This window comes from Phoxinus phoxinus, assembly GCF_949152265.1.
Source record: "Phoxinus phoxinus genome assembly, chromosome: 15".
Taxonomy (NCBI): Eukaryota; Metazoa; Chordata; class Actinopteri; order Cypriniformes; family Leuciscidae; genus Phoxinus; species Phoxinus phoxinus.
In genome coordinates, this window is record NC_136890.1 from 10127303 (window position 1) to 10154261 (window position 26959).

A 26959-nucleotide genomic window follows, 5' to 3' on the forward strand; every position below is an offset into this window, starting at 1 on the left:
ATGGCAACGCTCTGTTTTCAAGGACCTTCGCGGGGTTTACACGACTTCCACCAATCAGATGCATCACTGTTGGATTGTGGGATTGTTCAGGATTGTGGGTAATGAAGTACTTTTTCAAGACATCGCGTTTAAGATAAAAGGCATTTATCTTAAAACAAGGTTAGTGCCCCATGAACTTTTGCCGTTTATATGAGCATATACAATCGCTTAGTACAGCCGTAGCTGGTTTTAAGTCTACCATGTATGGTTATGTTTTTATGGCTTATACCCCAAATGTCTATGGAGAAATTGTATTGAATTTTTACTTCCGGCACCAGCTGTGGGCGGGACTGTGATGCTCTATAACTAACATTATAACTATATTAAAAAAATAAGTTTTTAAATGTTTTTTTAATACTATTTCATAATATTACTGTATTTCTGATTAAATAAATGCAGCCTTGGTAAGCATAAGAGACTTCTTTCAAAAACATTTAAAAATCTCACCGACTCCAAACTTTTGAACAGTAGTGTACATAATCTGTAACATAAATGTTTTTGTTATATGTGAACCCACCCTGTTTTCAATACACAACAATTACTTCGGGTCCTCTAATCTGATTGGACAAGCCTCATAGCAAGAGTGCTGATAAAATATAAACAGCATATAAACCTGCCATTCAGTTGACAGATATTAGGCTGTATATTACTTATTTGTCATTTCAACCTCACAGACAGACAGACATGTACTACACAACTTACCTCTGGAGATGGAGGAGGGGAGATAGAGCGAGGAGATAATGACCTCTAAAGAGAGAAAAAGACAGCGAGAGAGAGAGAGGTCAGTTGTTGGCAGTAAGTGAGATATCTAGTCATTTCCACAGACAGGTTTACAGAGTTAATGAAGCGTAAAGCTTCCATCACAGCGAAACAAAAAGGAAATTACTGTGGGAGAGCCGAAATAACATGACGTGTGTGTGTGTGTGTGTGTGTGTGTGTGTGTGTGTGTGTGTGTGTGTGTGTGTGTGTGTGTGTGTGTGTGCTGATCTCTGTGCAGGAGCACTGATGGCGAGACATCACATCCATCAGGAAACTAACCAGTGAACACATCACACATGCTGACAGACAGACCCAAAGTATGCCAAGAAAATACCCCTACACACACACACCATTACACCACCACCGGCCTAAATCGGTCATACAAACCAAGATGTATCCATGCTTTCATGTTGTTTACACTAAATTCTGACTCTGCCATCTAAATGTCACAGCAGAAACCGAGCCTCATTAGACTAGGCAACGTTTTTCAAATCTTCTATTGTACAATTTTGGTGAGCCAGTGTGAATTGTAGCCTCAGTTTCCTGTTCTTAGCTAAGAGGAGTTGCACCCAGTGTGTGTCTTCTGCTGCTGTAGACAATCTGCTTCAAGGTTCGACATGTTGTGTGTTCAGAGATGCTCTTCTGCAGACCTCGGTTGTTATGAGAGTTTATTTGAGTTACTGTTGCCTTTCTAACAGCTCGAACCAGTCTGGCCATTCTCCTCTGACCTCTGGCATCAACAAGGCCTTTTCGCCCACAGAACTGCGACCCACTGGATATTTGATTTTTTTTTAGACTATTCTCTGTAAACAGTATAGATGCTTGTGCATGAAAATCCCAGTAGATCAGCAGTTTCTAAAATACTCACCAACAACCATGCCACATTCAAAGTCACTTAAATCACCTTTATGATTGCTTGATGCTTTAGCAGATCGTCTTGACCATGTCTACATGCCTAGTTGCTGCCATGTAATTGGCTGATTAGATATTTGCGTAAACGAGTAATTGAACAGGTATATACCTCTGAGCGATCCATTGGTGAATAGCTGAAGTGGGGCTCATACATCATCAGGTCAGGCCTCTCGATGTCAAGAATGGCTTTGTCTTTAGGTATAGCTGCTAGATCCTTATACCCAATCACTTGATTGTCCATTTTGGCCTGTAGAAATCCAAAATATGAAAGGAATAGAGGAAATGATAAGCAAACACAGAGACATAAGGTACAGTATATGTCAACCAGCTCCCTAGCTCCCTAGGTGAATCATATTGTGTACACGAATTAGGCACTGGTAAGAACAGTAGGAACCTTGGCTTACTACACATTGGGTCACTGATGAAAGGACAACTTCCTTATTGTATAGCGTTACTACTGGAACTTATGAATGGACAGCACAACTGATATTTATTTTTCTGAGATGTATTTTTTTATGTCATATAAAGTACATTAGGATAAATACTTTGATTGTTACATTTTCCAACATTTCCAATCACTGAAAGGATATTTTGACTGAGACAGCCCTTAACTCTGGTGCTCCTTGCATGGCGGTCAAAAATGACTGGATTTTTCTTTTTTAATTTAAATTTAATGTATGTACTATATTTTAGTTTGATGGATTATATATATATATATATATATATATATATATATATATATATATATATATATATATATATATATATATGTGTATGTATATATATATATATAGTATTTTTAAGGATTTTCTGGTACTAAATAGTTAAATATTTATGCTTTAGTTTTTATCCATTTATTCATCCATCCATCCATCCCATCTATTTATCACCTATAAACTATTTTCTGAGCATAGACCTAAAATTTAAATTAAACTTCAACTGTCATAAATATTAAATGCTTTGAGAAACAGACTTAAGTTTGGTCTCTTTTAAAGACACTTTATTTATTTTTTTCAGATTATTGCTGATGTCAGAGTTATGTTTAGTTTTATTGTGTTTTGTTTTTGTTTTCCCTGTACCCGTTTTGCCTGTGTTCCCAGTCATTGTTAGTTTCCTGGTTGTTAATTAAGATACACACCTGTTCCCTGTTCTGTTGATTATCCTCCCTTATGTATTTAAGTTTTCCCAATTCTTTGTTCACTTTTGTTGTTAAAGTAAATTTTTTTGAGTATTGCAGTTAAAATCTGTTTCTGCTTAATTCTCTGTCGTCATGAGTTTACCACAGCCACACCATGACAGCTGAAGTAAAGTTATAAAAAGTGAACTGAAATAAAGTTATAGAAGTTTAAGTTTATTGTTATGAAAAATACACAAAAATACTATTTACATTTTTTTATATGAAATTTTCCAAAACATGTTTTACTCTAAAACTGAGAAAATAAAAGCCATTAATCTAAACAAGCTGTTTGTTTGTGTGGAAAGCCCGCTTTTATTAAGCAACTCTAGGAAGGCATTCGGAAATGTCAACAGATGAGCACATCAGCGTACATGGGGCAACAAGCGCACGTTAACACAGGCGCGCACATTATGCATGTTTCGTTGTCACAGCTACATAAACAAATTTCCGCACACAGGAAGACAGGATGTTAGGGTAATATTTTACATTTATTTTAATCACAAAAACGAACCTTTGTATCAAGTGAAACTACCCACATAAGCTTTTTTAAATCTAAAATGTTCAATGCCTTATCGCGCTGATGTAAGCGAGCCTGACCCGAACCCGAACATCATTTCTAAATATCTGTCCGAGCCCGGCCCGTCGTGTACCGTTGTGTCCCGTCGGGCTCGGGTCGGGTAACCATCCTCTAGTGTTATGTTTATTTTTACAGTAGGCCTTTGCAGTAACATCTGGAAAGTGTGTAGCATGCACTGCTATACATACCACTATAGTGACTGCTGGGGTTCCAGGACCACCTCCTGCACGTAGAGAACAAACAGTGCCCGGGGAGGTACTGGCCGATTGCTGTTCACATACAGTACACACAGGTCAAAGGTCAAACCATTTCATTCTTCTTTTTATTTGTTTTATGAATATCTATCATCTTATTTTATTATGAACAAATAACAAATCTACTTAAAACATTTGCTTTTAATCACCTTATGCAGCATCATTTTGAAAGAGAAAGCGCTCCCTTTATGAGGTCACTGTGGAAAGAGAAGAAAATGTAGATGAGAACAAAGCTTTAGATGGATGTCAATGGCCTCTAAAAGACTCAATGCAGATGTATGCCAAGTCAGATTATGTGTATAATGCTTTTCACAATAGACATTGTTTCAAAACAGTTTTACAGAAAATTATTCTGTTAATATTTAGCTATAATATCTTTACATTTGAATATGGTTTACATTTTGAGATCATACAAGCAATCAAACAGTTGAGATATACTATACATCGCCCTATGCAAGTTTACTGTATGTATGCAGATATATAATGTATACGTATATCCGACTTTATATATAGAGATAATAGTTTACATTTTGTGATGATTTATCACTTTTCTGTGTGACCAGGATTGATTTACAGATGCTTTCCAACATCCGCTTCACCAACTTTAAGTCAAAAGAATCTAGTAGGTTGCAGAAAGTTGCTAATACACACAAAGTACAGAAAAGTCAGCAGTGTAAGAACCTTAAAACCTTCTGCAGTCAATAGACTATGAGCACAATGATACTGTTTCTCTGGGCTTTTCTGATGGATCGCAATACAAAAGCTTTATTCTAGCATCCTGTGAGTCTTTTGTATTCTACTGAAAAGAACACATTTCTCACAACCCTTGCAGCATGCCTGTACAATAAAACACTGCAAAAAAATTAAAGGAAGCAATGGTTCATGGTTCATATCAGGAAAAATATATAAATATGCTCATGGAGATCTTGTCAAGCCATCATGGTTCTCATAATGGAGCCAGCCAGACCCTGTCAGTGTGATGGGTATTAAGATGGACAGAGGTCTGAATGGATTTCTGTGGCTAATGTGTTCAATTAAGAGGTCTTCGATCTTGGCTGTATGGTTTTAGGTTAGGTCAGTTCTGGATTTGACAAAGAAAAAAATCAATGCATAGTCAAGGAAACCAAAAGGAAAGACATCTTTTTTGTTTCACAATTGATTCTCCATATATTCAACAATGTCTCAGACTGATATGTCATTTTCTTGTTACTTGTAACAATGCCATTTCTGAATATCTTTAAGCTGGTTTCCTCAGCAAGGCAAATAAGGGTCTATTAATATCATAAACTAACCAATTGACCTTTGGCTAAGCCCCGCCCCCCTTGCTACGTCCGACAACTTCATCTGGGCTCTGGTTTGGTATCAACATGGCTTATGCTGTGACAGCTCTTCCTGCTGAAATTTTATCAAACTTTTATAAAGCAGCAAATAAAGTGTTCGATAGAAGTAGGCAAAAGGGGCTGCAATATGCGTTCGAAGGCTATATTCAAGACATACCGGTGAAACGCAAGCAACAACAAAGGCATCCAAATAGAGGCAAAAGCATAGCCTAATGGTCACAGTCAAAAAATGAACCACCGCATATCCTACTAATCGAGACGGATTTAACCCAATTTAATCCAGTTTAATCCAAAAACGACACTTGTCAGGATTTGACTTCGGTTTTGGGAAGGGAAAAAAACGGACACCCCCCTCCAACCTCTCTGGGAAACGCGTATCTGTGTTACAAATGCCCCAGGCACAACGTTTAACCATACTTTTGATAAAACTACGACGGTAATAGCCTGCTGAGACCAAAAGTATGAGACGCCTGTGTTAAAGTCAATGGAGCGCTGTGAAAAAGTGTCGGACCTCTGTGGGAGCTTGTTCTTGGCTGCGCTGTGATTGGTCAATCTACATTATAGGGTGTGTCTTAGCCAAAGGCGAATTATCAGGAAATTTGTTCTTAATGCATACAGTCAATCTTATTTTTAGGGTAAAAAACAAACAAACAAACAAAATGCTTTAAATAGCTCTAAATATTGACATATTACAGCACTGCTAAAAATATCTTACGTAAATGTAAATGTAAATGTATGTAAAAATTCCTTTTGCTAATGTTTGATTAGAGCCCTGGGTAGGTGTTAGTGGGTATGGGTAGGTGTTAGTGGCCGGTGGTCTGGACCCTAAAGTCGGCTTGACTGGAGTTGTAGCTGGAAGTTTGACCGGGTGTATCTCGGGAGCCAAGCCGAGCTGGGGCTCCATACTCTGGGGGTTAGGGGGTACCCTATAGTTGGCCCCCCATGCCTGGAGTATGGAGCCGTAAATGGATAGCCGTAAATTCTGTCATCATATACTCACCCTCAAGTTGTTTCAAACCTGTATGAATTTCTTTCTTCTGCTGAACACAAAGGAAGATATTTTGAAAAATGTCAGTAACCAAACAGTTACCAGGTCCCATTGACTTCCATAGTAGGAAAAAAAAATTCTATGGAAGTCAATGGGACCTGGTAACTGTTTTGTTACTGACATTTTTCAAAATATCTTCCTTTGTGTTCAGCAGAACAAAGAAATTCATACCGGTTTGAAACAACTTGAGGGTGAGTATATGATGACAGAATTTTAATTTTAAAGTGAACTATCCCTTTAAGTCAGCTTGGTCCCAGAGTAATGCTCGATCAAAGTTCCTCAGAAAGTGACCATATCTCGGGAAGAAAGGTCCCGAGTTTTACCCGGTCAAAGCTGGACAGGAAGTGTCGGTATTTCGGAGCCCGACGGTGCCCAGAATCTCAAGCCTTAACTCAAGCCTCAAAGCCTTAAACTCAAGGACAAAACAGGCTCTATCTCATTTGAATGAATGTGTGTAATTTGTAGGCCTATCTACATATAGTTGTAAATTAAGGTAGTAAGTAAGGTAAGGTTAAAAGGTTAGTGAGGTAAAAGCATACAAAAATTTTTATCATTAAACATTTTCAGAAAATGTATCAAAGTTCCTGGGTATCAAATGTATCAGGGATTCCTCATTGAAACACATAAGGTGGGCTTAAATGGTTCCACAGTGAGTAATGGTGAAAAAAAGACTATGTTTTAATGTAATGTAAGACAAATACATGCATGGAGCTTAAATATACTGTGGTCTAAGTATCATAGTAATTTTCATTGTGCCCACTTTGAGAAATGTTACCTTTTTTTCATTCAAGGTTAGCTTGTGTTGGCTATAATAATATTCTCTACAAAACAATTTATGATGTATTTATTGGTAAATGAATGTAAAATGAATCACAAAACATTTATTGTTTGCAGTTCAATTCTTAATTCTTTGGCAGTCTAGCCTTTCTGTAAGGCTAATGGTTTGACCTAGAGATTAGCTTTGAACGCAAGCTAATAAAACTCATCTTTCCATTTAAAGGAAATTTATATAAAATGATAAAGTACTATTTGTTCATACACACACACAAAAATGTATCTCTTATTTGACATAATACCAATGTAGTTACCAAAGAAATGGCTGAAAATTGCAGAAATGTGTTGATTTCTGAAGGGTCCCGAAACACCAAAGTTTTGGGGTGACTTTGTGTGAAGAATTAGATGTTTTGTTTCCAGTCAACACTTACAGAAAGTTATTCATGCTTTTATCACCAGTAGGGTGGACTATTTTAATAGACTCCTCACCAGCCTTCCCAAAAACACCATAAGACAGCTATAGCTCATAGAACGCTGCTGCCAGGATTCTGAACAGACAGAACCAGAAAACATTCTCATATCACACCAGTCCTCGAGCCTTTACACCGGCTCCCAGTTACATTTAGGATTGAATGTAAAGTACAGTTACTTTTTTTATGAATCACTCAATGGCCTAGGACCTCATTACATTGCAGATATGCTCACTGAATATAAACCTATCAGAGCACTCAGATCATTAGGATCCAATCAGTTAGAAATACCAAGGGTTCACTCAAAGCACAAAGTCTGCTTTATAGTTATTATGCCCCCCATAGCTGGAATCAGCTTCCAGAAGAGATCAGATGTGCTTCAACAGTAGTCCCATTCAATTCAGACTCAGACTTATTGCACTTTATTTTATCTATGTATCCTTTTTTTATTCTTTTTATTCTAACTGATTAAATACATTTTAAATTAAGGTTTAATCAATGTCTTCTTCCTATGTAATTGTTGTGATTATTTTATGATTCTTAAAAAAAGAAGACGTTTTTATGTAAAGCACTTTGAATTTAGCCTGGTTCTACCAGATTCTCGTACATTTCGAGAGTCTGGCCTCTCTCCATTGACAAGTGTTAACTTCCTTGAAGGCGGGTACTCTGTTGAAGTTTAAAACTATTGGATCTGCCCAGAGCCACTCTGGATCTGCCATAACCAATCGCTAATGTTTGGTCGTGACGTATGACGACTCGAACTAGCGCACAACCTCATCTCTGCTACACTCCCTTTGTTCGCTGAATGGACCGGTAAAAAATTTATCGGAGAAAACCCAAGAAAATGAAACTTGAGCGGAAGTACGTAAGAGGGCGGAGCCAGGCTACTTTGAATTCGTGTATGAAATGTGCTAAATAAATAAACTTGCCTTGCCCTCAAAAAAAAAAAAACCTTAACTCCATTATGGTCTTCAAAACCATGGAGATTCTCACTTCCGAAAACGTTTGAGCACATTTTCGATTCGGCATAAATTTTCGTAAAAATGCCAATATTTAAAATCTACACAGTTTATTTCTCGCATCAAATGTTCTCAGAAGTGAATTTAGTGATGAAATAGCGTACGAAATAGTAGAAAAAACGACTTTCTGTGTTGACCTGCCTCTCCTTCCTCGAAATCCGAAATGAATGCTGGGATATTTCAGCCGTCAAGTTCACACAAGTTACCAACCGATGCATCCTCGGTAAAATGGACGTGTCAAGAACACTTCCGGGATTTTTAATCGTTCTTACCATAATGCAAACTTGTGTATTGGGACAGTTGGGCCACAAAAGATGACGTTTCACAAGAACACAAGTACAGACAAGGACACAGATTGAGAAAGGCCCAAGGAGATACAGATTCAGAGGTGTACACGGAAAAAAAAGGGTAGTGGTCAGGGGTGGCAGAGAAGGGGGGAGGGCAGATAAATAGAAAGGATGGACACGATGGATAAAGAGAGATGGAAGGTTGGGGGAGGGATGTGATGGAGATAGAGAGAGATGATAAAACACATTACATCCCTGCAGTCAGCACAGACGGATAGCGTGACAGACGACTGTGCCTCCCTTCCCCCATTAAACCAGGAACTATGTCAAGTATAAGCTACAAATCCTGTCAGCTGTCTTAAAATGAGAAAAGTCAGGGTTAGCACTGAGACTGAGGATTAGCGTGATGAACTAAAAGTCCAGAAAATTACAGGAAAAACATATACAGCATTTATTCCATTATCCCATCACTTTTGCTTCATTAAAATTAGCTAATATGACACAAAGATTATTGTGTGCAATCAGTTTATATTTGCAAAGTTAATTTTAATGGATAGTTCATCCCAAAAATGAAAACTCAGTCACCATTTATTCCCCCTCATGACCTTCTTTCCTCTCTGGAACACAAAAGATGATAAAAAAAGAGGCTTGTAGACCATTAGGAGGATTTTTAGATGTGATGAAATGAACAGTGAAATCTTACCTCAGGGGGTGAAAAGGTTCATGACACACATTTACAGGGTCTCCTCGCCCTAGACCATTCCTGAAACACCCAAATAAAGGATTTCATTACTCATCATGACATGACAGTTGAACATCAAGTAAAAACTGTTCAGTGCAAAGAATTCAGAGTACTTTACAAATGCATTTGAAATATATTATATAGCTATAAATATATTATATAAAAATATATAAAAAAACGAAGTAAACATTCTGTGACAGCCAATAAATATGACGGAGAATGACAGTGCTCTCTGAAGTGTTTCCTCTTCAGGCAGTGTCTCTGAGTTATTGATCTACAGGCTGAGCTTCTGAATTCACAAAAGTCAAAATCACTCAATTATTCATGCCTCAATGAACTCTGGCCTTGAACTGGAATGTGGATATCTCAAAAAGAAAAATATGTAGCTCATATTTAATCCAGACCACAAAATAATAATAATAACACATTTTATTTATAATGCGCTTTTCTTATACACAAAGCACAGTACAAGTACAGTACAAAAGTATATCCGGAAAATAAAATAAAATAAAAACCAAACTGCAACAACAGAGTACATTATACAACCAGTTCCAGTCTCTCCAATTAAGACACAAACACTATCTTAAAAAGAATGCTGGGGAATTCTTAACAGTTAAAGGAAGTGCATTTCACAACCTAGGGGCTGCAGGGGTACCAACAAAAAAGGACCTCTGACTTTGTACCATTCAATTTAAGAAAATTATAATTTAATTTCCTGCAAACAGTCAGAAAGTGTTGTCGAGATACCTGTGATATTAGTTTCTGTGCTAATAAAGATTTTGGTATAATCAGCATAAAAGTGGAACCCCAAAACATGCTTTCTGATAAATACAAGAAATGCAAAAAGTGCTGCACGGGGTGTAACTTCAGTATCTCTGTGCTCTTTGGGTGAAGGGATTGTTCCGCTCATAAGAAAAAACAATCCAAGGCCCTCGAGTGATTTGTTTTTAGAAAAATATAAAAAGCCTTTATTCTTTCATGGCTTAGATTTTAAACAGGTGACAAGCAACGACACATCTACCCTTTATCAGGGTGTGAGTGACAAACACAATCATTTGTTTTAAAGGGGTGGTTGATTATAATTTCACTTTTCTAACTTTAGTGTGTTAGTGTTTGAGCATAAACAACATCTGCAAAGCTACAACACTCAAAGTTCAAAGCAAAGGGAGATATTTGCTTTTAAAGAAATCTTTTTTTAAGGACTACAACAAACAGCTGGTAGGGACTACATGACATTCCTGTCGGGTTAGTGATATCACCAACCCTAGAATTTGTAATGTTTGCTCACTGGCTAAATCATATTTGACATATAATAACTGGAACAGACACGGACCCTTCGAACTGTGCGCTTTTATTATTATTCTGCCATTACACACACCTAGTCTCGCGAGACTTGCCCGAGGGCTACGGTGTCCCTTAATGGACATACAGTCAGGATGTTACATCTCCCTTCTTAAGAAACAAATGGTATTACCTAAACACACACAACATTAATTTCCTTGAACATAACAATTGTGCTTAATGCACATATAAGCAGTCTGACAAGTACAGTCTGTGGTCGTCATTAGTGTTATTGCTGTAATGTAAACAAGTACGGGCAGCATTTAAATGACATAAGACGTGGATGTATACAAGTCATTCGTTTTCTAGTCAGAACCCATGTTTTGATTTTTTGTATGATTCAAGTAACTTGAAGGTGAACTAGTTGTGAAAAGATAGAACAGGCAGTCAAACTGATTTCACAGTGTTTCTGAGGTATCGGGTAAGTAACAGGTTTGTAAAAACATTTTCTTTCGGTTTTCTTTTCTTTTTTTTTCCTTTTTACAAGAGACAACAGTTTAACTACAATTTTTTTTTTTTTTTTTTAGGGCAGCGATCCGCCTACACCCTTTACATTATAAGTCAAGGACTTGTCTTGGCCTGGAGATGCGGCCAAACCTTGTTGTGTAATTGGGCTTTTGTTGGTTTGTTGGTTGCGGGTGGTCCGCAGGTTCAGGTTCTGGTGCCTGTGTGTTATTGGTGTGTGTTTCTGCATGCTGTGTGTCTTTAGTGTCTGGAGCATCTCTGCTTTCGCGGAGGTGCCAACGGTTGCGTCGTAGAGTTTGTCCATCTTTTGTCTGGATGTGGTAGCTCCTATGTGTGTGTGCATGTTGTGTTACCGTTGCAGGTCTCCAGGAACCATCCTCCTGACGGAAACGAATAGGTGTGCCAGCAGGTAGGTGAGACAATGGCTTGGTGCCTCTGTTGAAGTATGCTTGTTGGCGGTGTTGGCACGCCTTCCGTCTGTCTTGGACAGCTTTCTGAGGTGCAACTTGTGGCCGCAGATGTCTACTGGTCGCTGGGAGTATGGAACGTAGTCGTCGGCTCATCAGAAGCTGGGCCGGTGACTGGAGGTTGTCCACTGGAGTGTTCCTGTACTCCAGCAGAGCGAGGTAGGGGTCTGTGTTTCCAGCTTTTGCCTTGTCCAGGATGCGCTTTGCTGTCTGGACAGTCTTTTCAGCAAGGCCGTTGCTCTGTGGGTAGCGTGGACTTGTGGTGGTGTGGGTGAAGTTCCACGCGTTTGCGAAGCAGCGGAACTCCTCAGAGCTGTAGCATGGTCCGTTGTCGCTGATGACTGTCTCTGCGATGCCGTGACGGGCGAACGCGGACTTGAGTTTGGCGATTACTGCAAGTGAGGTGCAGCTCGTGAGTTGCTCCATTTCAAAGAATCTACTATAGTAGTCTACAATGACGATGAAGTTTTGAGTGTTCCATGTGAAGAGGTCTGTGCCTACCACTTGCCATGGTCTCTCGGGTATATCATGTGACCACAGGGGTTCTTTGTGGTTAGCATCACGTCGTTCCTGGCATATACAGCACTGTTCTACTACTGCTTCTATTTGTTTTCCCATTCCGGGCCAAAACAGGAGGTCTCGTGCTCTATGCTTGCTTTTCTCCACACCCATGTGTCCTGCGTGTATGCGCTGGAGCATGCCTCCTCTGAGGCTCTGGGGAACTATGATTTTCTCACCTTTGAAAAGTATTCCTTCCATCTCAGAAATCTCATCTCGGTGGTTCCAATATTCCTGGATGCTGAGCGGGCATTTCCTCCTTTCGTCAGGCCATCCGTTCTGTGTGGCTTTTCTGAGTGTAGTAAGCTGTGCATCTTGTGCTGTTGCGTCCTTGATCTCCAGTAGTTTGCTGTCACTCACTGGAACAGTACTTATGAGTGTATGTACCTGTGCTTCCATGCTTTCCATAAGGCTGCTGTCTTGGTGCTCGATGGATTTCCGGGACAGGGTGTCGGCCACTGGGATGTCCTTTCCGGGCCGGTGGATGATGTGAATGTTATATTTTTGTAGCTGTAGTATCATCCTTTGTAGCCGCGGTGGTGCTGCGGCCAGCGGTTTTCGGAGGATTGCTTCCAGAGGTTTGTGGTCAGATTCTACAATCACACTCCGGCCATACATGTATTCGTGAAAACGCTTACAGCCGAATAAAACTGCATACAGTTCCTTTTCTATTTGGGCGTAATTCACTTCGGTGCTGTTGAGTGACTTGGAAGCATAGGCGATGGGTTTTTCGTCTTGAAGCATTACAGCGCCGAGGCCGCATTTTGAGGCATCTACTTGGAGTCTTAGTTCTTTTTGTGGGTCAAAGTACGCAAGCACAGGGTGATCTGTTATCAATTTTTTCGTCTGCGTGAATGCTTTGTCGTGGTTTTTGTCCCATATAAATTCACTGTCCTGCTTCAGCAGTTGGCGTAGTGGTGCGTTTATCTCGGAGAGGCGTGGTGCGAATCTGGCCAAATAGTTAATCATCCCGAGGATGGTTTCCAACTCCCCTTTGCTTGTGGGTGGCTGCATTTCTCGTATCGCTTTCACCTTTGCCGGGTCTGGCTTGACGCCTTCTCGCGAGAGCGTGTGACCAAAGTAGCTGACCTCTGATACACTTATTTGGCATTTGTCGGGATTTAGCTTTACCCCTCTTTCTCTTGTGCGCTTCAGCATGGCCCTGAGGTTGTTATCGTGTTCAAGCTTTGTCTTACCGAAGACCAGTATGTCGTCGACAATGGCAGCTACACCTGTGAGGCCTTCATATGTCTCGTCGACGCGCCTTTGGAATTCGTCTTGGGCTGAATTGATTCCGAACGGCAGCCTCAGGAACCTGTATCTGCCGAAGGGGGTATTAAATGTTGTTAATAGGGAAGACGTTGTACTTAGCTTTATGGCCCAATAGCCTGATCTGGCGTCGAGGACGCTGAAGTACTGCGCTCCGGCGAGCTTTGTGGTGACATCTTCTAGAGTCGGCAAGGGGTAGTGGGGCCTTTTTATTGCCTTGTTGAGGTCTCTGGGGTCCAGGCAGACTCTCAGCTTGCCAGTCTGTGGTTTTTCGACGACTACAAGGGCGTTAACCCATTCTGTGGGCTCTGTCACTTTGCAAATGACGTTGTTCTCTTCCATCTTGTCGAGCTCTTTTTTCAGTCTGTCTCGCAGAGCGATCGGTACTCTTCGTGGTGGGTATACTACTGGTGTGGCGTGTGGGTCGACATGGAGGTTGCACTCCCCTGGAAACTCTCCTATGCCCTGGAAGACGTCTGTGTATTCTTTAAGAAGGCTGTCTGTGTCTGTACATGGTTTCGCTTCTTCCTCGGCCACAGCCAGTATCAGTTTGATTAACTTGAGGTCTAGACTAGCTCTCATCCCTAGGATGGGGGGTGCTTTGGTGTCTACTATGTAGAATTCGAGCACGATGGAGGTGTTTTTATACTTGCACTTTAGACGACAGGTGCCCTTCACTTTCAGGAACTCACCACCATAGCCGGAGATTTTTTGGGTGGTTGGTTTTATGGCAGTATCTCTAAACCAGAGTTCTCAAACCGGTTCCACGGAGGGCCTAGTGTATGGAGGTTTTTGGTCTTTCCCTTCAATTAGTGCCCAATTAAGACCTAGACTACCAGGTGAGGGGAGATCTTAACCAATTAGTGACCTACTCAATCAGTTTGGTTCAAGGTAAAAGAGAAAACCTGCATACACTAGGCCCTCCGTGGAACCGGTTTGAGACAACTGCTCTAAACAGTCTTTCAAATGTGTGTACGGGAATTGCATTGGTCTGTGCGCCAGTGTCAATTTTGAATTTGACTTTCTGAGTCCCAATTTCAATTTCAGCATAAGCTTGTTCGTTATATTTTCCTGTGTTTTCACTTGTAAGTCCGTCAATAAAAAGTTCTACCTCCTCATCTTCAGTGTCTTCATCCATAGTGTGAATCACTTTTCTTGAGTGTGTGTTTGTGTGTAGTTTTGACTTACAGACTTTTGCAAAGTGATTGAATTTTTTGCACTTCATGCATTGCTTTCCTTTTGCTGGACAGGCGCCTTCTTTGGTGGTATGCAGGCCGCCACATCTATCACATTCTCTTTGAGCTGTGGCGGGCTCTCTCGGCCTGGCTTTGTAACTCGTGCGCGTTTGTCTGTGTTCCGGTCTTCGGGCTATGGCGTGTACAGCGTCGTTGTTGGGGTATTTGCTTCCCACCATCTCTTTTAGTTGGACTTGTGCTAGCTCATGTGATCGCGCGATGTCGATGGCTTGATCTAGCGTTAGCTCCGCGCCGTGGCTGAGCAACTTCTCCCGCACTCGCGGTGAATTTGTAGCGAAAACAATACGGTCTCGCACCATCTCGTCACTGTTGGGGTATCCACAGTCCTTTACTAACAGTTTCAATTCCGTGACAAAGTGTTCGAAAGTTTCCCCATCACCTTGCGTTTTCTCGTGGAAACGATATCTTGCGTATATTGGGTTAGACTTTGGTGTGAGATACGCGGTGTACTTATCGTAGTATGTTTGTAGTTTCTTCGCGTCTTCGTCTGCTAGCGTCCATGTGTTGAAAATGTCGCGCCCCTTTTCCCCGATCCATAAGAGGAGATAGCTGCATTTGTCCTGTTCGCGTTTTTCCCGTAGAGGTCCAGAGAATATTAGCTCCGCGTGCTGCTTGAAACGTCGCCACGCTTCTGGTAAGTTAGCTGACTCCCAATCCATCTTGGGTACTGGGACGCCGAAACTATCCATGTTTCTGTCGGACGTGAGTACTATAGCCTCTACTCTGACACCATGTAATGTTTGCTCACTGGCTAAATCATATTTGACATATAATAACTGGAACAGACACGGACCCTTCGAACTGTGCGCTTTTATTATTATTCTGCCATTACACACACCTAGTCTCGCGAGACTTGCCCGAGGGCTACGGTGTCCCTTAATGGACATACAGTCAGGATGTTACAGAATTTACATAAACCCTGCCCCTGGAACACGATTTATAGATTATCATGACAGAATATGCTAATCAATGACAAGAAGATAACTACACATCAGCTACATAAATTTATCAACTAACCATTCAGAAATGTCCTGTTGCTTCTACATGTTGTCACTTCTTCTTGAGTCTCTAGATTGTCTGACTCGACAATGATCAGTTTGAACATAAAAGGCTAAAAGTTTTTGAAAATTTTAGTGCATGTCTGTGTGAGGTAAATGGACTCAAGCTGTTGTAGCTCCGCGCTATGTGCCGGGAGCAGCAGTTCATTTGCATTTAAAGGGACAGAAACAAAAACGGTGCGTTTTTGCTCGCCCTTAAAAAGTGACAATTTTAACATGCTATATAAAAATATCTGTGGGGTATTTTGAGAAACTTCACATACACTGGGGACAACAAAGACTTATTTTACATCTTGTGAAAAGAGCATTATACCACGCCTTTAAACAGCAATCAATTAGTCACACGACAATCACCTAGATAGGTGTGCCGTTGCTTGTCACCTGTTTTTAAAATCTAAGCCATGAAAGAATAAAGGCGTTTTATATTTTTCTAAAAACAAATCACTCGAGTGCCTTGGATTGTTTTTTCTTACATGCTTTCTAATAATCTGCCTTGAGTTTGCCACAGACTTGTCTCACCTTCTAGAACGCAACTGAATGCTTTTTCAAGCGTTTTTTTTACTTGAAAAACCATGGAAAACTACTTTTAAACAGGAAATTCCCAAATATTTATGTACATATTTACAGCGGGTCTATTCGCACGGGATTAGTATTACCTGAGGTAATTTTTCCGGACCTTTTTACTGAAGGTAAAAGTCGCCGTAATCTTTACTGACATTGTCCGTAATGGTTACTGAGATGGCACATTCGGACGGGACTAAAATCACAGAGAAGCTCTTGTAATTATTACTTTTCCCCACTTCTTCATGTTAAACTAGTCCTATCCGAATAGGGCTTTACCCTAAAGCGGCACTGCCTATACTCAGATGCTTATGCACATGTATATTACAGAGATGCGGTGGCCAGTACTAGGCAAGCATCTATGTTGTTGAGAAAGGCACCCCTATACTGTACATGGACTTAGTGTCTGGCCTAAACATTCATATTGCTGGAAATGAAGTGGTCTCACCCCCCTCTCCTGCCGTTGTGAGACAAGTTACGGCAGCAACAGAGGCCATCAGATGCACTAAAGGCTTTGTACATCGGGTGAAAGTAAGAGAGTCAGTGCCCCCTGTGCAGCAAAAGCTGCGCAGACCTCCTTTATTGGTTAGGAATGCAGTTTCCAAAGAACTTTGTTGTTTACAAGCTGAAAACATAATTGAGAGGGTGGATGCCTCCCCATGGGTGTTATCTATTGTGGTGATAACAAAAAAACTGAGAAATTTGTTTAATTGTGGATTTGCGGGAGCCAAACAGGGCAGTAATAATCGATAGCCATCCACGTCCACACATGGAGGACTTATTCACTGAACTAAAGGGGGCCACGTTTTCAAGCATCGATCTGAACCACGCATACCTCCAAGTGATGCTTCACGAGGACAGCCGAGATCAGACGGCTTTCATCACTCAAGAAGGATTGTTTCGATTTCATCGGGTACCGTATGGCTTGGCTTTTTGCACCAGCAGCTTTTCAAAAAATTATGGTTACAATACTGAAAGGCCTTCGTGGAGTCCAGAACTATCTAGATGATGTGATTGTGTATGGACGCACTAAAGCCGAACATGATCGCAACGTACAGGCTGTTTTAACAACACTACAGCACACACGTCTCACACTGAATCGGGCAAAATGCAAGTTCAGCTGCACAAACCTTTCTTACTTAGGACACACTATCACTGCGCAAGGCCTGCTACCCAATGACTACCATTTTCACCCCCAATTTCCACCAGATGCGGAACGGCTGCAGAACGGCTCAGCTGCGTGACAGCTCCGTGTTCCGTCGTCCGTCAATACCCACCAGGTCCGGATTTGTTGCAGAACGGCTGCGGCCGAGGACCAACGAGATCTCGCTAATTCACGTGTGATCGCGCGATATGTAGTTTCGATAAACAGAACCACCAAACCAGGAACAGTTTTCCGCAATGATCATCATATTTTCCGCCAAATATGATCCGCCATGATCACGGTGTATTTTATTTTGAAAATTAAACGGATATTTTATTTTGTTTTGGTTTGTTCTGTTTTTTGCTCAACTTCCTGTCCTGCGCACTCTGCCCTGTAGTGCTGCGGAGCTCTCCGGCATCCGGCAAAAATAGAAGCTCTGCGTATCAGCTCCGGAGGGCTGCGGATCGCCGGAGTCGGAACGCAGCTGTTCTGCATTCAGTGGAAATACACACATTGACTTTAATGGAAACCGATTGACTCCGCCGCCGTGCGCGAGCCGTAACGCAGCCGTAACGCATCTGGTGGAAATTGGAGGTCAGGCTATCTTGTAGGCACCAGCTCCCACTGACGCAGCCAAATTAAGTTCATTCTTAGGACTGATGTTCTGGTATTCACGGTTTGTGCCGAACTACTCTTCGGAGGTGGAGCCTTTGAGGGCATGCTTAAAGAATGTGGGTGTTTTCAGTTGGACTGAGGATGCACAGAAAAGCTTTTAGAAAGTGAAGGAGCTCATGGTGAACAGCCTAGCTTTGGCTATCTTTGATCCAGCACTGCATACGCTGGTAACCTGTAATGCTTCGTATTATGGAATAGGGGTGGTGTTAACTCAGATTCATGCCGACGGTTCTGAGCGTACCGTCGCCTTTGCCTCTCGTTCACTCTCAGCAGCAGAGTGAAAATATTCCATTATGGAGCAAGAGGCCCTAGCCTGCCTTGCATGTGGGCTGTGTAACAGTGGCAAACATTTTTGTGGGGCCAACGGTTCACGCTTTGGACAGACCATCAGGCGCTAACTACCCTGCTGGCGACTAAAGGTATGGAGCATGCTGAAATGCGCATCGTGAGATGGTCTGCTCTGCTTTAACCATGAAGTGTCATACAAGCCAGGAGCCGAAAATGTCACAGCAGACTGCCTCTCACGCCTATACCTTTCCACCTGTGAGGATGCTGATTCTACCATTGAACCCAATATGGTGGCATTCTCTTTCTGCTGAACTCCGTGCTCTTTCATTGGAGGAGTTCACCAAAGAATGCACTGCTTGTCCTGAGCATTGCGACAGCAAATACTTACAGGCTGGCCTAAAAACAAGAAAAACCTTTCACCTGAGCTGGCATCATACTTTCATGTCAGGGATGAACTTGCATCACAAGACAGCCTGGACTTCAGAGGTTCATAACGCTTGGTGGTGCCTGTATGTCTGCAGGGTGTTCTAATGAATCTGCAAGCAAACGGGGCTGTGGAGCGCATGAACCGTGTCCTGAAGGATTGCGTTCAAACTGCAAATTTGGAAGGAAAGCCCTGGAAAACTTCTGTGAGGGAATTCTTGCTGTATTATCATGCCACACCTCATGCCACCACTGGTGTTGCTCCCAATAGTTGCTGAACTCTTGCTTGGACGCAAACTGAGAACAACCTTATACATTCTACCCACCCGGGCCTCTGCTTGTACTGATGCTACAGTGCAAGATCGCGTTCAAGCTCGCCAGTCTCAAGTCAAGACCTACACTGACATCAAACGTGCAACGAAACCATCTGCTTTACGACCAGGTGACAGAGGTGCGGGTGAGGATACCTACACATGTGAAAAAGGGCAGGCCGAAATTCAGTCCACCTTGTTCAGTGCTGGGACAAAAAGGTGGGAAAGTGTGGAACGCAATACACCTGTCACCATGTCCGGGTCAAAACCATTCGGATAATGAACCTACAGAGGTTCCAACACCGGTTGTCACACAGGTAGCTTAAAGACAGTCCAGAATCCGACGCCCGCCAGTCGGGCACAAAGACTTTGTCACATGAACTGTACACATCCTCATCACGATAGTACATCACTAAAGTAAAGTTGTTAATTTTTCAGATGTTACATGTTGATGTTGAATAGTGTATCTGCACAGTTCTGCTGCTTCTGTGATTGTATGTGTTGAGATATGCTGGAGTACGTAATTGTTGAGGGATATGAAGAAGCATACACATAAGACAAAGTCACACACACACACACACAAAAAAGAATTCCATCCTACAAAATAATTTACTTAAGAATAGTACTGAGGTCTTAATGCCACAGACAGTAACTCTATGTCTTTTGTGCACACTTTCTCCTTAACGGACACAGATTTGCACCAGTTCTCTCTAATATACAAACACACCCCACCTCCTCGCGCTTTATCGGTTACCGTAGCATCCATGCAAATGGGCACTCCGAAGTCATCCAGTCGTAGGCTTGAATCTGAATCCCCTTCAGAGAGCCAAGTCTCCGTGAACTCCATCACGCAAATCATGCGTTCCTGTAATCATGTTAGAATTTCCGTATTTTTCCGTAGAGACTGCACAAACAAAAGAAACTCCTGGGAGTATTGAATTCTTTCTGACTCCTGAGATGATTCGAACACACACAGACTCAGGTGGATCAAAGTCAATAAAACAATTACCCCCCTTTTCTCCATTTAGCCTACTCCTTTTTAAGTTCTTTAGGAAGGTGTAGGACAAATCTCTGCGTTCAACAGTGTTGAGTCGCACCGGGAAAAAACATTTCGAGTTCTATAGACTGTCAAAAGTTAAAGAGAAGAGTGCAAAAAACTGACGAAAGAAGGCGTGTGTGGTTGAGAGAGGTACAGCATCAGCCACATGTGTTAGCGTTGACTATGGCTAAAATGTTGACGTAGTTAACTATGGCTACATTCACACTGTCAGTCCACATCCCATTATTTTTGTATCCGATTGGAATCTGATCTAAAATGATGTCCACACTGTGTATCACAACTGTTCAGATCCGATTTGTGTGTCCATGCAGCTCTTTGGCAATATGGCGTTGCGTTGATGGAGGGGTTTGCATTTGCAATAGAGATGTTGTCTCATTTAAATTTTACAACATGGAAATGTGTAGCCGCCACGCTGGACTACTGCATCTTGAGCTTGCGGCAGAACTGTAGGAGGCTGTTGTGTACAGCTTTTTTTCTGCGCTCTTGTCTGCGCCGGTTTCCAAATAGGTTTCAAAAATAATAATTTTCTGCTCGTCCAGCACTATGCAACAACACAGCATTGTTTCGCCAGCGACTTTCAGCATGTTTCCTATAACAACGTCTGACATTCACATTTTACGTGGCGTGAGAGTCACATACCAAGCGAAATCCGATCAGAGTGTTCAGACTGAAGCTGATGTCCTGATATGTGATTTGAATAGGATTTTAAACCACATATGGATGCTCTTGAAACGGATTTCATGTGCTTTTTTTGGACTGACAATCTGAACGAATGTCGGGATAAGAAATAGAAGGAAGAATTGTGGTTAGAGAAGGGCTAGAGAAGCTAACGTTAGCTCGTTCAGATCTTTACCACATATTAACTTTAGTTTGTCAAAATTTTGCGCTCTTTCCAGAACGTGACAGTCGGTGAAAACTCTCTATATACACAAGGACTAATGACAAACAAGAAACACCTGTGAGCAATCAAACAATGAACCAATAGGAAACAAGACACATGAACAGGGGAGGCACATGACATGATCACATGAGGGCAAGGAAGTCACATGACAAGAAACCAAGAAACATGACCAAGAAAATGTCTAAATAAAAAAGACATGAACACAAACAAAACAGAAACCAACGTGACAATCATGCACAATTAAAAATCAAATGTTGGCTGCTATCCTGAATATGGAGATTTCAGGGTAGGATCTTTAGTCAGTTTACATTCACCCAGAAAACCCTAGTAGCAGCATGGTAATGCACTAAAACCCTCGTAGAACATATTGGCAATTGCCCTGGCAACCACCAACAGCTCAGTTGCAAGTTTGCACATTCATGTGCACATGTTTCTGATTTCTCTTGAGGATCCTGACATGTTTGGACCCCTCTTCCCAATAGACTTTCTTCTCACATAACAAGAATCAGGCCCACTACCTCATAAATGTGGAAGCAAACATGAAGGTTCTCTGTGCTTGTGTGTAGTGTAGTTTGTGACCACAAGCCTAGTCATGACTATCTTAGTCTCTTAATTATTATTGGTCTAATATTCCTAGAAATAGCTTTAGTTAGTTAGTTAGTTAAGCTTTATTATCCCCATGGGGCAATTTAGTTTACAGCCAGCAGTCACATACAACATACCATCGACACAAAACAAAGAACACATTGTAAAACAATACATTAAATATACTCATTAATTTAAAAGACTAATCGCTCTGGGGATCATGGACTTTTTGAACCTGTTGGTGTTACCCAGTGGAACTTTATAACAACGCCCCGAAGGAAGCAGTAAAAACTCTTGGCACAACGGATGAGAAGGGTCTGCAATAATAGCCTTAGCCTTCCTCACACATCTTACCCTGTACACCTCGCTAAGGTTATTTAAGGCAATTCCAGCAATCTTATTACACACTTTGACAACATCATTAAGACGGTTCTTTTGCTTCTCCAAGAGAGAACCGTGCCAACAGATAAATGAGAAATTAAGAATTGATTCAATAAAACAGGAATAAAACATTTTCATAAAAGTAGTATCCAGGTTCAAATTTCTAAGTTTCCGATAAAAGTACATACGTTGATGAGCCTTCTTGCAGACAGCATCTACCTGCGACTCAAAAACACAACTTATTGTCAATGACCGTCCCCAGGTATTTGTAGTTCTCTACCTGATCCACAGCCTGGCTGTTGAGACACAGGTGACCTGCCAAAGTTGATGTACACTTCTTTAGTTTTGTTTACATTTATGTTTAGAAAGGCAGTTCCACACCACTCAACAAAATCTGATAAAACAGGACCATGAAGTGAAACAATGACAGAGTCGTCAGCAAACTTAACAACATGACGACCTGGATAGCTGCTCTGACAGTCATTAGTATATAGGATAAATAAAAGTGTTCAAAAGAACATCCGATTGGATCCCATTCACCCTGACTCGCTGAGGCCGCTCTGTTAAGAAGTCCATCAGCCAACTGATCAAACCTGGATCAATGTTGAAGTTTTGTTTCAGTTTATAAGCTAAAACATGAGGCTGAATACAGTTAAATGCAGAAGAAAAATCAACAAAAAGCAAACGGACCAGAGAACCTGCCCCTTCGAGATGTTTAAAAAACAAATTTAAAAGTGTTCCCGTGGCATCATCCACACCTCGACCTGGTCTATAAGCAAACTGTAAAGGATCCAGTCTGTCCTGCACAGAGTCCATTATGGCAGTCTTCACCAGTTTTTCAAATGATTTCATCACCAGAGAAGTGAGTGCTATAGCCTAGGTCGAAAGTCATTCAGTAGCTTTGGGGCTTTAATGGTTAGCATTCCTGTTCATCTCAGTGGAAATTGTTAATATAATCCTTTCACAGACCTTCCATGTTCTGTATTGAAAACTTTTATAATGGCAAATGAAAAAATGAATAATAATTATTATAATTTTTGAGCATATTAGAATCATCAGCAAACAATTTAACAATGTTTTCTGAAGGATTATATCATGTGACACTGAAAACTGAAGTAATGATGCTAAACATTTAGCTTTGCCATCACTGGAACAAATTACAGTTTCATATTAAAATAGAAAACAGTTATTTTAAATTGTAATAATATTTCACAATATTACTGATTTTATTGATTAAATTATGAAATTTAATTAATAATAATTGAATAATGCAGTTATGAAATAATCTTAATATAACAGGCATTGTATTGGGATGTATATATTAACATGAGAGTAATTAGATGTGTTATTTGGCTTGGACCTTTGGATTTATACTCAATGACTGCTTATTAGAACATGTTATCAACATTTGGCTTGAAACAATTGTGGTTAAGTAATTTCACAAAATGAAGTTTTATGTAACAAAGTTCGGGAGGAGCATGTTCAGGTAATCATCCAATCAGCACAAGAAGGAGCCAGTATAAATAAAGCCTTTCCTTACCTCCTGTCTCATGACTAATTTCTCAGCATCCCACCTCCACCCCTTCACCCCACATTCGGCTGGGTCCGTTCATAGATACCTATGATCTCTAAAGTTATGGGGGGAGTACTCTGGGGTCGGGCCGAATTCTGAGCTCGGAGCCCTCCCCCCGGACAGCAAGCCAAATACGCATTATAATATTACATCAGATTTCATTAACATGTAAACTCGTGAAATGCAATTTGTCCTCTGGCTGAGTTCAACTTTACTTTGAATATGTGTCACACTAGGATCAAAGCAGCTTACAAACCAACCAGCTCTCACCCCCTACTAGCACAAAATCTTCAGTATGCTCATCAACATTACTGTCTGCTTCACTGAACTTCAAGGATGCAATTTAAGACATAAAAAACAATTCTGAGTGAAACAGAAATCATTTCAGTGGGACCATTTCAAGTGGTCTATGATATTGGCTAATTTCGCCCCACCTCGGTTTCCTCTGTCAATAATATAAAATGGGGAAAAGGCCAATAAAAGCATGTGTCTGTGTAAAGAGTGACTAAATTCAGCCTTGTTCAGATGTGTGGATTGCAAAGTGTCATTTGCCATAGCAACAGATCCAATGTTACATAATGCATTAGGAATAGGAAGAGGGCGAGAGGTCTGGCTGGCTTAATGTGGGAGATGCTGAAGGGTATTTTTAGGCTTCTTGTGTTGTTCCTCCTCTCTTGAACTGCAAGTGATTCGAGAAGGATGCAGAAGAGGAAGGTACAGGATACACACCAAAATGCGTGTTTTTGCTGTGAGCATACAGTATTAATCTGATTTTGGGTGAAGTACTGACAATTCTATGCTTGTGTGTTGCTAACATAAATATGTCACCACGTGAATGTAAAGATAAGCACATCTTGCCCATGATTCACATCTATCCAATGGCCTACATGGATAGATGTAGACAGCGGCGGCCTAAAGCATCTGGGGGCCCGTTTCAATAATTAATATGGGGCCCTATCCACATAAAACAGAAACATAATAGAGCAGAAAAAGCAAGGATTCCTGTTGATTTGCATCAATGGTATATTATTTTATTACGTGCACTTTCAGCTTCATGAACAGGCAGCTCAACATAGAAATAATCCAACCTTATTTTATTAAAACTATATACAATTATAACTATATACAAGCGTTTTATGTTGGAATAAGCCTCGCCCTTTAACGCAGGGCAACTTCACTGCTTAAAGATTTGCGGCTGGGCAGATCAGCTGTCTGACTTTTTTTTTAAAAACAGCTCAAACATCCCCTCAACTTTCCTGCTCAAAGTAACATATTAACCTAACGGCAAAACTACCGATGATATACTTCAGATAGCTTAAGCCGTCCCCGGGGGCGGTAAACATCGCCATGGTATCCGCAGCGCGAGTTCGACCAATCAGTATTTCTCCAGAAGATGGCAAATAACAAGGTTGATTTCATACCTTGCGGCTTTGAGCAGAAACTTTCGTTTCACAACCTCGTAGCTCGTGGTCAATCTACCTTGGATGGTTTAGACATTATGGCTGAAAATCAATATCTACGGAGAAAATGAATATGATTTTGCTGGTCTGTTGGGGCCCCCCTTGGAGGGCGGGGCCCGTTTCAATTGAAACGGGTGAAACATAGGCAAGTCCGCGTCTGGATGTAGATATATTCAATGACTCTAGTTGTTTCAGCGGTTTCCTGTCTGCCTGAGTGGATTGCGTTTGTTGCTTTGTATAGCTTTATTAACCTAAACCGCTATTGCTAGTACAACGCGCTAGCATTTCGCTAGCCTTTTAACCTGCCATCCGTGCTTACCGTCTTTTTTTCTTAAGCGCGTTCACGCCTTTTGCGAGTCCATCAAACAACTGTGATCAGTCAACAAACACGGTGAGTCATATCATCTTCTCCTGTTATTGTCACTTGCACTGCCTGCCACATGTATAGCATAGCCTTCTCTGTCAGCGACAAGTGACAAATGTCATAAATGCAGGGAGATAGTCAGGCTGATGGATAAGATTTTAGAACTAGAGACACCCATCCAAACTTCAATCAAGGATAATAAGAATGCAAGGGCTTTAGATACTGCTTTGGATCCGACTAGCTTAGCAAACCCTGTACATTGTTTGGTTATGGTTGTAGAGCCCGTGTATAGAGACACCAGCCACTCGGGTTGGATATCGTTTGGCTTTTTTTCGATAATGGTGCCAAAACGATTCTTTTAAAACGGTACCGGTGCCTGAACGGTGCCAGAACCGATACTTTTTTTAAAAAAAAGGCTCAAACCGATTGTGAATAACATTTAAAGTATGGCTTTTTTATTGAAAAAATAAATGAAAAAATCTTCAAACTGAATATTAAAATGTAAGTATATATAAATATAAGTAGTCTAAATACAAAACACAACAAATTTACATAACAAATTCACAATAAAACCTAAACCACCTAACCCAAATAAAATAATTTAACACTAATTAACACTACAGTACTTATAACCCTCGTGGAAGGGGACCCCATCATGTTTACAACTGTGGCAATGAACGCTCAGGATCAACAGAAGGCTAGATTTTAAAAAGCATGTGAAGTTCGCGGCTCTATTGTTGGAGCAAAACGTTCTTGAATAATGAATTTATTAGATGTACACCGGTCTTTTATTGTATGGACATCGACTTTACATTTTGACATTAAACATGACGCGGAACAAAACGAACTGTGATTGGTTGCGTGACATGTCAGTCAGTCCTTAGCTGATATTTTTACTCTTAAATACATGTGAATGTGTTTTTTCATTTAAGAAACCTTTATAACGATCATGATTAGTTGATCTATAACGCACAATGGGCGCCATGCTCGGTACCCAACCCTACCAACCACCATAGTCACATGATTGCCGAGAGCCAGAGCACCTGACATCAAAGCAAATTTAAAAGTGCTGGCTAATGCTAATCATAAATCCTCTGAGATTATTATTCACGTCACCACTAATGATGTCTGACTTCGCCAGTCGGAGATCACCAAAATTTATATTAAAGAGGTGTGTGAACTCGCAAGTACGATGTCAGACACTGTAATATGCTCTGGTCCCCTTCCTGTTCGCCGGAGTGATGATATACTTAGCAGAATGTCCTCACTCAATGGCTGACTTAAGTCTAAGTGGTGTCCGCAGAATAACATAGGGTTCATAGACAATTGGAATAGTTTTTGGGGCAGACCTGACCTGTTGAAAAGAGATGGTATTCATCCCTCTAATAATATGGCACATAGTCTTAAAGTTGAACCTTGAC

At 41.0% G+C, this 26959-nt stretch overlaps 1 protein-coding gene across 10 annotated transcripts in view; it reads right to left on the minus strand.

Moving 5' to 3' along the window:
* Nucleotides 1-26959, minus strand: part of LOC307012147 (dematin-like) — a 51809-nt gene that overhangs the window by 10929 nt on the left and 13921 nt on the right. For 7 of the 10 annotated variants that reach the window (XM_079638481.1, XM_079638482.1, XM_079638478.1 and 4 more), the window contains exons 2-6: nt 9360-9419; nt 3868-3915; nt 3653-3733; nt 1820-1957; nt 742-786 (exon numbers count right to left, since the gene is read on the minus strand). In XM_079638481.1, the coding sequence (XP_079494607.1) occupies nt 742-786; nt 1820-1957; nt 3653-3733; nt 3868-3882 (279 nt within the window). In that variant the 5' untranslated portion in view covers nt 3883-3915; nt 9360-9419. The remainder of the gene's footprint in view (nt 1-741; nt 787-1819; nt 1958-3652; nt 3734-3867; nt 3916-9359; nt 9420-26959) is intronic. The other 3 variants (XM_079638480.1, XM_079638474.1, XM_079638475.1) reach the window with 1 other exon arrangement.